General features: G+C 45.9%; 1 protein-coding gene across 9 annotated transcripts in view; it reads left to right on the top strand.

Annotated features, from left to right (window-relative positions):
* Nucleotides 1-11,959, top strand: part of Rimbp2 (RIMS binding protein 2) — a 192,793-nt gene extending 180,834 nt beyond the window's left edge. For 4 of the 9 annotated variants that reach the window (XM_076922982.1, XM_076922988.1, XM_076922983.1 and 1 more), the window contains 2 exons: nucleotides 8,270-8,404; nucleotides 10,514-11,959. In XM_076922982.1, the coding sequence (XP_076779097.1) occupies nucleotides 8,270-8,404; nucleotides 10,514-10,702 (324 nt within the window). In that variant the 3' untranslated portion in view covers nucleotides 10,703-11,959. Of the gene's footprint in view, nucleotides 1-8,269; nucleotides 8,405-8,878; nucleotides 9,195-10,228 lie in introns of those variants that run through there. The other 5 variants (XM_076922986.1, XM_076922990.1, XM_076922985.1 and 2 more) reach the window with 3 other exon arrangements.
* The last annotated feature ends 263 nt before the right edge of the window (nucleotides 11,960-12,222 follow it).

Here is a 12,222-nt window from a genome sequence, read left to right as displayed (position 1 = left end):
GAATATCTCTCATTCTGAAGCATTTGCCTGCTTACTCCTTCTCTGAGAGAAGTTCTCTTTTGTATCATAGAAATCTGGGGGCCAAAGTGGCACATGGATTGTAAGTTCAAGGAAAGGCTGGGCTATGTGGCTAGTTCCTGTTTCAAAAACAGAAAGGAGGTGCAGGGAAAGGGGGTACAGAGAAGAAAAGGGGGGAGATAGAAGGAGGGAGGGAAGAAAGGAGGGAGAGAGGAAAGGAAGCCGCCACTACCATCGGTCTCTCATTGCTCTGTACTAATTATAGTATTTTCTGTGTCTAACAAACTGTAGGCAAAACAAACACAAAATTGCCACCATCCAAACATTTACAAAACAATTAATTTTCTAGGCTATTTATGGCCTGGGTGGTGGGTTTTCTTTCACGGAGAATAGGAAGCATAAACAAAACAAACAGGTGGACCAGCCCTGGTTTCACAGCCCCACCCCTCCCCCAGCCAGACACTATAGAGAATCGCTCCTCTGCTCACTCACTGCCTGTGGCATCCATGGCACCGCCCTCCTGTTCTGCAGCTGTCTAATGTTCTCTGGCCCGTAAGTGAAGTCATCCATACACAGAGAGGCGCTAATTTCCTGCTTCTGTAACTGGACATCCCCTGAATGCCCCCCGGCCACACACCCCCTGTAGCCACTCTCCGTGGCTGCTCCCCATGGCTCTCCCTCTATGGCCCCCTGAACATAACTGAGAGTCTTGCTTCTCTGTGCAGTGGTGGATGGCCCCAGAGGCCCTCTCCCGCAGCCTCAGGTGTGCAGGGTTTCAGAGTTCTGACCCTCTCCTGAGCTGTCCGGATTTCATAGTTGGTTTAGGTGTGATAGCCACACCCTAAAAACCTTGTGGGCTTTTAGTGGGATAGGCACCCCACACTGCACAGAGTGACAATGTCTTTCTCTAGGTCACAGTCTACTCTTTAGCGTTGCCTTTTGAGAGAGCAGTCTTGGTCTATGAGGTTGTATGAGGTCACAGTTCGTTGTCTTTGGACGGTGACTACAGATTTCCCAGTGATGGAAAATTACTCTTTGCTCCTGGCAGTGATGGAAACAGTTACTTTTTCCAAGCTTAGTTGTCATTTTCGAACCTGCGACTTGGTTTACTCTTTTCCTGAGTTAGAACATTATAAAGATCATTTCTAAAAAGAACCTGTCCTGGGGCTGAAGAGCTGGCTCCGAGCTTAACAGCCTGGTTTTTCTTGCTGAAGACCCCTGGTTGGTTCCCAGCACCCATGCGTGGTGGCTCACAACTGCCTATAACCCCAGCTCCCCCTTCTGTCCTTCTCAGTTGGCACTGCACACATGAGCCGTGTACAAATACACACACACACACACACACACACACACACACACACACACACGTGCACACACACGTGCACACAGAAATGGAAATAAAAGTAATTTTAAAAGAAAGCTGCCCCATAGCATAGCCGCTAAATTCCACTTGTATTGGAGGATTGAACAGACTGCGGTTCCTGACTCTGCTCCTTCATACTTTGTGTTTTCAGAATGTATTTTACAATATCTCCAGGGGAATCATTGTGTAGTCAGCCTTGCCCCTACCGCAACCCCTTAGCACTCTGTTTAACAGAGAAAGCCTATGTCATGTTTAGGTTACGCTCAGAGAAAACTATGTCTGTCAGACAGGGAATACACTTCCTGCCATCTAGCAGAAGACACAGAAACTTCTTACTCCTCTTTTTATACGTCTCTAAATCATTCTTAAGGAATTATGGATCTCACTCTTAGTCTCTACCCCAGGCTTCAGTTTGCTTTTTCATTTTGAGATACAGTCTCTCTATGCTGTTCAGGCTGGCCTTGAACTTGCCTCAGCCTCCTGAGTGACTGGCTTACAGGCCTGTGCTTCTAGGCTTGGCTGTAGCTGACGGTCACTGGCTGCACAGAATGCATCTTGGGAATGTTGAGTATTCTCCGAGGAGTGAGTTAGTAGTGGTTGTGATCAGCTGATTCTCTTTACTGTTCCAAATGACAACTGGTTGGTCTCTGTTAACAGCTGTCACCCCCGCTTGTGGTCTTACTGTCATAACAATGTGGAATAACTCATGTGGGGTCGCCAGCCCATGACTTGCCACAGATGATAGCACACTTCAATAGCAGACCTACCTACACAGGCTAGACTTCCGTCTTCCTTATATTTAGCTCCTGATTCAGTTTACTAATTCTTTTTAATCATTAACCCATTGCCATGGAATATCTATGGACATATATGAATATCTGCATAAGCATATATATGCATGTGTGTGCATGTGCATACATACTAGATGGGTTTATTTTCCTGATTTCTTTCTTAGTACACTCCTTGTGACTACATGGGAAGGCTACTATAATTTTTGTATTTTAATTTGCATTCGGCTGCTTTCCCCCACGTGTAACTGTAGGGAGTTTCCTGTTGGAGCCCTGGGGTCTCTCACACTCTGACCTCCTCCTCTCCAATTTGAATACCTTTGTTTCTCTTGTCTTATTCTCTAGCTAAGGCTTTCAACACCATATGAACTGGAGTAATGGACTCCCTTGCCTTGTTCTTGGTTTTAATGCAAACGCTTTGAAGTTTTTCCCATTTAATTTAAGTGCTGGCTATAGGTGTGTCATGAATAGCTTTTATTATGTTGAGACATCCTGTGGAAACATGTTTCTTTTATTTCAGTGTCTTCAGAACTTTTAACATGTCAAAAACTTTTTTTTGCATCTATTGAGATGACCATGTCATTTTTGTCCCTGTCAATATCTACTCAATGTAACTTATGTTGTGTATTGATTAACATAGATTGAATAGTCCCTGCATCTCTGGAACAGACCCAGTTTGGTGATGGTCAATGATCTTTTATGTTAAACCCATTGACCAATGGAATATATATGTGCATATGTGTATGCATATACACATACACGCATGCATATATACTAAACGGCCTCATCTTCTCATTTCTTTCTTACTACGTCCTCATTAGAGTGTGAGAAGGCTCCTGGATTCATTTTGCAAAGATTTTGTTGAGAATTTTAACATCTGTATTCATCAGGGAAATTGTCCTGAAATTTTCCTTTTTCTTAAATATTTGCCTGCTTTTGGTATCTGTGTCATACTAGCTTCATGAAAAGAACTTGATGTTTTCTGGAATATTCTGAGAAATATTGGTCTTACTCTTCTCTGAAGGTCTGGTAAGATTCACCACTGAGTCCATCTGGACCTGGACATTTTTAATGTTGGGAGATTTCAATCACTGCTTTAAGTCTCACCGATTACTATAGATCCAATTAAATTTTTATCTTATTTATTTCATCATGATGTATTTAAAAATTTATCCATTTATTTTAGATTTTCCAGTCTATTTGAATAAACAGTAATGATAGCTTTCCAAACCTGTTGGTATCTTGTTGTAATGGCTTCCTTTCATCTCTAATTTGGATCTTTCCTCTTGTTCTGTTGGTTAGTTAGGCTAAAGGTTTGTGAATCTTGCTTCTCTCTTGGAATCAACTCTCTGCTCATTCTTCGTATCTTTCTCCATCCCACTAATAGCTGCCCTGATTTAATTCTTTCTTTCCATTTGCTGACTTGACATGTTCCTCCTCTTCTGGGGTTTTTGAGGTATCTTGTTAAGCTATTTACTGAAGATCTGATTTCTTGATGTAGGCAGAACCTTGTCTATAAACTTCCCTACCAGGGCTGTGTTTGTTGTGTCCCGGAGGTGCTGGTACAGTATGCTTTCATTTGATCACAGTAACACGTTGGTGTTCATGTGGATTTCCTCATTCATCTCTCAGTTGTGTGTTGTTTAATCTCTGAGTGTTTGTGTGTGCTCAAGGCTTTATCTTGCTTTCTCTCCATAGTCCTGTTCCACTGTGATCAGAAAGGATACAAGGATTTGTTTTCCTGTATTTGTTGAGACTTGCTTTGTGTAACATATAATCTATTTTAAAGAATGTCCCATGGGCTTCTGAGGACAGTATGGATTCTCTGGTGGTTGGATGGAATGTTCTGTCAACGTCCCTTTGGTCTACGACGCTGTTTAAATTCAGATGTGTGCTTTGGTGTCAGAATGACCTGTCCCACACTATTGTTGTGCTGGGTCATTCTGGGACATCTTGGTGGCATTTGCTTGTGGAATTGGATGCTCCTGTGTTCAGACATGTGTGTTCAGCATGGGAATGTCCTCTTGAGGGATTGCTTCCTTGATCAGTACCAAGTCGCCCTTACTATCCCATCTCATGCCTTTGGTTTGACGTCTATTTTATCAGATGCTAAAGCAGCATTAGCTGCTCGTGTTCTGGGTCTGCTTTCTTGGACCATCCTTTCTAGCCTCCACCCTGAGGCAGTGTTGGCTTTCTCTGGTGAGGTGCATTTTTTTTTTTTTTGAGGCACCAATTAGATGCTTCATGTGTTGTTGGTCTTTTTTGTTTTTTAACCCAATCTACCAACTTGTGACTTCTGGTTGTGACCAACTGAGACCATTAGTATTCAGAGTTATTGTTGGAAGTTGTCTATTTATTCCTGTCACCTTGTTGCTTGTTGTAGTATTTGGTTTTACTCTCCTTACTATTAACATAGTGTGGCTGGTTCTTCCTCAAAGTCTTAGGGTGGGTATGGTTTTCTCTTGAGACTGAAGGATTTCTTCAAATATTATCCATAGGGTTGCCTTGGTCACAAATTCCTTTTGCTCTTCAATTATAGGAGCCTGGGTTGGCAGAGCTGTCTTTCAGAACCTGAGATGCATTTTCTAGGCCAGTGTTAAAGTGTCACTTTCCAAGTCTGTTGTTATGCTGAGGAGCCTGCCTTTGTGACCTGGTGTCTCTCTGGCCACTTTTAACATCCCTTTCTTTGGTCAGTATGTTTAGTGTTTTGATTAAATCATGAGGGGAGTTTCTTCACTGGTCTGTATGTATGGACTGGACAGGCCTATCTCCCTAACTCTGAGAATTGTTTGTCAATCTTGAACATGTTTTCTGGCTTTCTTCCTCTGATCTATAAATCTCGGATCTGGTCTAGTGTCACTTGTGTCTTAGAAGTAGGCCATGTAGCTCTGTAGTTTATCCTCGGCCTTGCTGGAGTACCTCCTTCTTTCCACCTCATCTTCAGGCTCAGGTATTCTGCCCTCTCCTCAGTCTATTCTGTCACTGAATTCTCCACAGAGGTTTTTACAGTTGTCTATGTTTTTTTCTTTTTCAGTACATCAGACTAGGTTTTCCTCAGCATTTGCTTGGATTCCTCTTTTACATCATCCTTCACCATCCTCTTCTCTTTGGCTCTCTCTGTTCTGAACATCCTTATGACTGTTTAAATTGAATTCTGTGGCCTTCAGCTCCATCTCACTGGATGCCCTTGCTTCAGGATTAGTCATTTTTCGGAGGGTGCCTGTGTCTTAGATCGCTGTGACTGGGATGTATGTATGCATCTGATATTTTTTTGTTGCTCGGTTCTTAAAAATTGGCTGTTTTCTTTCAAGTTGATGTCTTTTCAACATTCAACTCAACTAGAAGTGGAGTGTTTAGTTCGAAAAATAACTTTCCTGTCCCGAAGCCCTGAGGGCCTGGGTGACCTCTGCACAACTCCCTGGGTGGCATATGAACTACGAGAGCAACCATGGCTGCGGACACTGCTCCCCCACAGCTGGCAGGCTCTCCTTTAATAATAGGGACCCTTTAGACTTCAGTAACTGTGGGCAGATAACCAAGGACAGCATGGAGGGCACAGGGTTCCTTTAATGAGATTAGGAGTGGGCAGGAAGTATAGCTGGAAGGAAAAGGGTTAACTGTTAAACTGACTTTGGAAATAAATGAGATGGGTAAAGAATCCGGAAGGAGGCATTGGCATATTGTTGGGGATTCCCCAGATTTTAGAGAGTACTAAATCTATGGAAGGTTATATTTAAGTAAAAGATGGCAGGGGCTGAAGAGATGGCTCAGTGGTTAAGAGCACTGATTGTTCTTCTAGAGGTCCTGAGTTCAATTCCCCCCAACCACATGGTGGCTCACAACCATCTGGAATGGGATCTGATGCCCTCTTCTGGTGTGTCTGAGGAGAATGACAGTGTACTCCCATACATAAAATAATCTTGAAAAAAAAGTAAGGAAAAGATAAGATACAGGACGGGGAACATCTGAGACTATGGCTGAGGGGTATACTTTTATCTTATGCTGGGGTATCCGAACATCTTCAAAAGTGAGTGCTATATAAACAAAAGCCACGAGTATGCATATGCAAGGGTAGAAGTAACTGAACATTTACAGTTTGACCTGCTGGCACAGTTATGCTGAAAGGGTGACCATCTCAGTTTCCCCTTGATCTAGAAGGATCCCCCTGTTTCTGTGTGCAGGAGGGAACAGTGGGAGCTATTGTTCCCTGCAGCCTTGTGTTCCTGCTGGTCCAGTGGGGTGGGGATTTTGTGTCTTTTCTTGGTAGTTCTCTTGGACCTTGGCACGCACCGAAGCCTCTTCTGTCCCCGTACGTTGGGTACATTCAAGCAGCAGCTCTTCTCTCAAAGCAGTGGGTGCTGCTCTATCCTGGGAAGCTTGATTGGCAGGCAGGCTGATACGAAGAGGGCTTCCAGATGAGCTCTGCTTCCCTGCAGGGATCTCCCCTGGCTTAGAAAACTCAACAGATTTTGCAAGAGAGCAAAGCTTTGCACTGAGGACAAGCTCTCTCTCTCTCTCTCTCTCTCTCTCTCTCTCTCTCTCTCTCTCTCTCTCTCACACACACACACACACACACACACACACACTAAGTTTTGTTGGTGAGACTTCCAGCCTAGTGGCTTACCCAGAAATCCTTGGGGGAAATAATGGTCTTAACAGTGCTGGGTTCAGTTTGCCATGGATGTGTCAGAATGGGGCTTTCCTCTTAAGTCTGTCTATTCTGTGGCATGCATGTCATCTTTTGGTGATCCAGCCGTGGACATTTTTGCCTTTTGACTACAGCAGATGATGCAGGCATAAACATTGTACACATGGCTCCCTGAGACCTGGCTCTCCAGTTTTGGGGTGCACACCCTGAGGTGGAGCTGTGGATCACATGGTAGCTGTCTGGAGGTTCTGGAAGACTTACCACACTGTGCTCCCAGCAGCTGCTCCGCTGAGTTCCCATCAGCTTGATGTAGATGGGGGGTCTCGTTTCTCTCCAAGTCTTCAGGAATATTTGCTTTCTGGTTTGGGAGGACTCTGAGGGAAGTTCCCGATTGTATTCATCCTGATGCTGCAAGATTCATGTATTTATTACTTTTTTTTTTTTTTTTACTGGCGGTGGGGTGCGAGGAGGATGGCAGGTACATGTGGAACTTGATGGAACTGTTCTCTCCTTCCACCACGTGTGTTCCAGGGGTTGAACTCTGATGTCAGGCTGATGGCGGCACCTCACCTGCTGGTCCACCCTGTAGTTTAATTGGTATTTTCCCTGTGACCGGTGGTGCTGTGATCTTCCCCACAATTTGTGGGGCGGGTAGCATTTGTCTATTTATTTGGAGAAATGTTTATTTTTAAATTTTTTGTTGTTGTTGCTTGGCTGTTGTTTACATATTCTGGTTAATAATCCCTAGCAGAAAGACCACGGATAACTATGTGTCCCTCCCTTGAGTCCATTGCTATGCCTTTGGTTGTGCATTGTGCGTGTTTTAGTTGACAAGTTAGGCTGAGCATCAATGAAGAAACACAACCCCATGTTACTGCTGTCACAAGCTAGGCTAGCATACCGCCACCGTCTTACACCTCAGCCATTTTTACTTCAATCCAGGGTCTCACCAAGTTGCCAAGGCTGGCCTTGAACTCCCTTGGTAGCCCAAACTGGCTCAACAGAATGCAAAGACCAGGCAAGTGCTTCACCACACTCCTGCCCTAGAGAGTGAAGCAGTTAGATCTTTAGGACCTACTTCCCACTTCTAAAAGAAGAGCTGCATTTGAGAAGACAGATCAAGACCTGCACAACTCAAGTTGCCACTTCTCAGAAAGTTGAGCCAGGAGGGTTGTGAGTTCAAGGCTTCCCTGGGCAACTTCCTGTGCTGGGCATGCGACTTGCCTGGCACGCGCAAGGCCCTGGATTCATACCTCATGCGTGACTGGGCTGGCTTTTCTAATCCAGGCCCTTTGGGAGTATTTATCCAGCATTCCTCCAAGGTCTGCCAACTTCTGGCCAGAATCAACTGCTCACGTCTGTTCTCCTAAGCAGGGCGTCCATGTGAGAGAAATAGGTTCTGAAGAAAGAAGTGACTCCCTTGACCCCTTTCCCCACACCCTGTGGTTACAGGGAGAGCTGAATGGGCAGAAAGGCCTTGTGCCTTCCAACTTCCTGGAAGAAGTGCCTGATGACGTGGAGGTCCACCTCTCTGATGCTCCGACCCACTACTCCCACGACCCGCCCATGCGCTCCAAGGCCAAAAGGGTAAGCCAGCCCCCTTAGCCCACCTGCCTCCCTCCCCTCTGCGTCTGGCGCAATCTTTGCATTGCTGCTTTCATGACTTGGGCCCCAACAGCATCTGCCCTCATTTTTTTTTTCCTCTGTCCTTCTTTGGACATTTTGCCCGCAAATGCTTAGCTCCAACTTACAAGTTGGTGTTCTACAGAAGAACCCTTTGGTTTCAGTCAGCCTGCCTGACCCCAGGGTCTTGCCCTGACCTCCACAATAGGTGCACAGTTCAGCTGACAGAGAATGAGGTTCGGGGACCTGGATGCCACTGGCCTCCCCACCCCCCACCCCTTAGGGTTCTAGATGGCAGGGCTTATGTAGCGTAGCACGCCTGCCTGAGACTGCATTCTCTCGAGTGTCTCATCTTTACGTTTCGCCATCACTGCGAGTTCTTATCTGTTGTATTTTACGTATATGTTTTTATCTCTTCGCTCATCTGCTTGGACATAGAAGAAGAGTGTTCATTTCACACCCTAATCAGGCATGTAGCCTTCACGTAAGTGAGCAACCGAAGACACCTTAGATACCGACTTAAGCTACCCTAGGCGGACAGCGCGGTAGTCTTAAGACTTCAATGTGGGCTTAAAGAGAAAGAAAAGAAATATGTCTCAAAACAAAACAAAACACTGGACCTAAAGTATTAGGTTATCTCACCTGGTCTGTTGCCTGGCAACTGGATTCATAGTGAAACGAATCATCTCGAACAATTTTTTTTTTAAATATGTCCATTGAGAATATGGGAAAGGCCAACCTTGGGAACATATTTCTTAAAGCTGTTTGTTTACACAAGAGTGCGCCAGCGTGTACTCACAAGGAGAGCTGCCTATTGCATTGTTAGCTACCCTCGGTTAAAAAAAAAAAAAAAAAAAAGCACAACTGAATCCATGTGTTTACTGTAGCAGGTCTGACTCATGATGAGAGCCAAGACAAAACTTTAATCCCAGATCTTCTTGGCTCTGGGCGTGCCAAAGCTGGCCGGAACACCCAGCTGCAGCCCCTTGGCCTTAGGAGCAGGGGTTCGTTCCCTCTCCTCAAAGCACAATTGTTCTGAGCTCACGGAGCCACGGGTGAGGCGCTGGCTTACTAATGCAATACTGCTCCCATGACTGCACTAGCTGGCCCCATGGTATCTTCAGGTGTGCTTTGGGTGCACCCTAGGTGTTCTCCATTAGAGTTAGACCTTGATTTTAAATCCAAGCAAGCTTGGGGGCCCCTTGCCTTGTATGTATGCCCACCGAGTGCCCGCATCTCACTTGCCAAGTTTTGCTCTGGGGAGTTGAATGAACCAGAGGCCTGGCGATGACTGGCCCATGCTCAGGCGTGTGTGCCTGGCTGCAGAATGAAGTGAAATTGGCACTCAAGTGTTCCTGAATCAAATTCCACCCCTTGGAAGCACCGTTGGTCGGCCACCTAAAGTTCTCTCAGAGCCCACCGTCTCTCTGTGCTGGGGAAAGTAGGCACTCCTCTACTGGAATACGGTGAGAGGCTTCAGAAGGGCCTTTGAGCTTCCTTAGATTACAATTAAGGTTCATTTCCGTTTTTTTTCTTTCAAACAGTGTGCCATCCCCAAAGTTTCTATAGGACTCTAACTGACCCAAGGGCTCACTCCACCATGGCAGGGCCTTATCTACCCCACCTAGTTTCACGATTCATCCAAATTCCCATGAGAGGTTTTTTTTTGTTTGTTTGTTTTGTTTTTTGTTTTGGTTTGTTTTGGTTTTTTTTGCTTTACGATGATTGATGGGTATCTCGGCCACCTTTCCTATCCATCTGATTGACAATAACCCCCCCTGCTTTTAGTCTGAATTTTCAGAGTAAATTATGACCTGGCTTTCTTTGCCAAAGCGATGGCCACCCCGTCTCCCAAGACAAAGACAGCGAAAGCCCATGGAGGCCAGCCCCTCTCTCTCTCAGAGGGGCCTTGGGAGAGGGCGTGTGCTCCTCATGGCATACTTTAAAAATTGAAAGAAGAAACGAACTACCACCCACCCTTTCCCCTGGCTGGCGGGAGACGGGGCAGTGTTACCGAGTGAATTGTTGTTGACGCTGACGCACTCAATAAAACTGTCGCAATGTACCTACTAGGTTCCTCCCGAGGGTTCAGGGACAGCAAGGAGAGCTCCATCCCCCACAGCCCATCTCCATTCGGGGTCACCTACGTCATCTATGGGTTCTGGTAGTCCTGGGAGAGGCAGGGAAATGTCCTCGAAAAAGAAAAAAGGGCTGCTCTCCAGAGGCAAGAAATTGCTGCAAAGGCTGGCCGCGGTGAAGTGACCCCTGAGCCTCCGGACACTTCCAAATCCATGTCACTCGCTTTAATTCCAAACGAGGACTCCCAAAACCCAACCTTGACCCACCCCCCACCCACCCCAGCAGTGGTGAGATACACTCTTACACTACCATTCATGGGATACCACTGGAGAGATCAGGGAAGGAGCGGCACCTCTGTCCCCTCCCTCTCCGCTCCCAAGGTTCTGTCCAAGGTCTGGGGTGGGGGGGGGAAGATGGGGGGGGCAGCTGGCTGAGCAGTAAGGAGGTGGGGAGGGCTCTCTGCAGCCTCCTCCTCACCACCTGCAGTTCCAGCCTGCACACACTAGAGGGCAGCAGCTCTGACAGGATTTCTGACCTCCCCCCTCCCCCACCCCTCCACACTTCTCAAGACGCTTGCCTCATTACACATTACTGTCATTTCCACGCGGCTCTTGAGATTCCTAGTTTAACTCGCCTTGATGTTCTGGCCTTATAACTAACTGCACAGTGGTTTGTACTGTCGAATAAAAACACCGTGTATACTTCGCATGTGTTGTGCATTCCTGGTCTTCATCCTCACTGACACAGTGGCTTCACCTCACAGTGGCCCAGGCCCTACACCCTCAGATGCCTGTCTTGGGTCTTTCAAAGCAAGCCAGCAACACACAGGACATGTTTACTTAACCCACTACACGAGAGAGAAAAGGAAGGGGAGTAACCGGGCAGCATGCACGTCCCTCTAGCCAGCCAGGGAGCTGACCAATCTTTGCGTTTAGTGTCCTATCCTGTGACTTTTAGCTTTCTGTTACTTTCATTATTTGTTGAAATGCCTTGCCCCGAGACACCATCCACAGCACACATAGCAAAGCCACCACACGCTTCATTAGCCAGACCAGAAGGAGCCTAAATAAAGTGAAATCTCTCAGACACCCCCACACCCATCTTGATCCGTAGCCTTGAACAGCAGACCTCCCCCCAAAATGCTGGCTGATGTGACGGTCACGACTTTGTAATTCCTGTCCACTGTAAACTGTTTTTACTTCTTTATACATACTTTTCAGACTGCCTTTCTTTTTGTAATTTCTGGAAGGTTAAATGAATGACAAAGCTTTTCCCCCATTGTGTCTTCAAAAACTATATTGTGAATTGTAATATAATTGTATGTGGTAGATTGATTAAAAAGGCCGAGCCTCTGTGTGAAGTGCTGTGTGGGTGTGTGCATGTGGACAGCTAGGGTGACGTATTTTCTAGAAATAAACTTTGTTATTTTGTACAATGCCATGTCTTTTTGTATCGTTATTTTAAAAGACTCTTATCATGGCCGGGGAATGGAATTCCTTTTTGCTACATAGCCATAAAGAACTCTATGGGCTTGGGAATCCTTGGACCACTTAAAACATGACCCTGAAGTAAAATATGTTCTAGGAGTCATTTATGTGACACACCTGGTGGCAATCTTTGTGGAAAAACAGACAGCAGCAATCAAGGGGGTGGGGATATGTGTTACCAGAGACACGCATGCAGCAGAGACCACAAGAATCCAT

This window comes from Arvicanthis niloticus, chromosome 24 (assembly GCF_011762505.2).
Source record: "Arvicanthis niloticus isolate mArvNil1 chromosome 24, mArvNil1.pat.X, whole genome shotgun sequence".
Classification (NCBI taxonomy): domain Eukaryota; kingdom Metazoa; phylum Chordata; class Mammalia; order Rodentia; family Muridae; genus Arvicanthis; species Arvicanthis niloticus.
The sequence above is the reverse complement of the archived record's forward strand: the minus strand, read 5'-3'. Positions and strand labels throughout refer to the sequence as shown.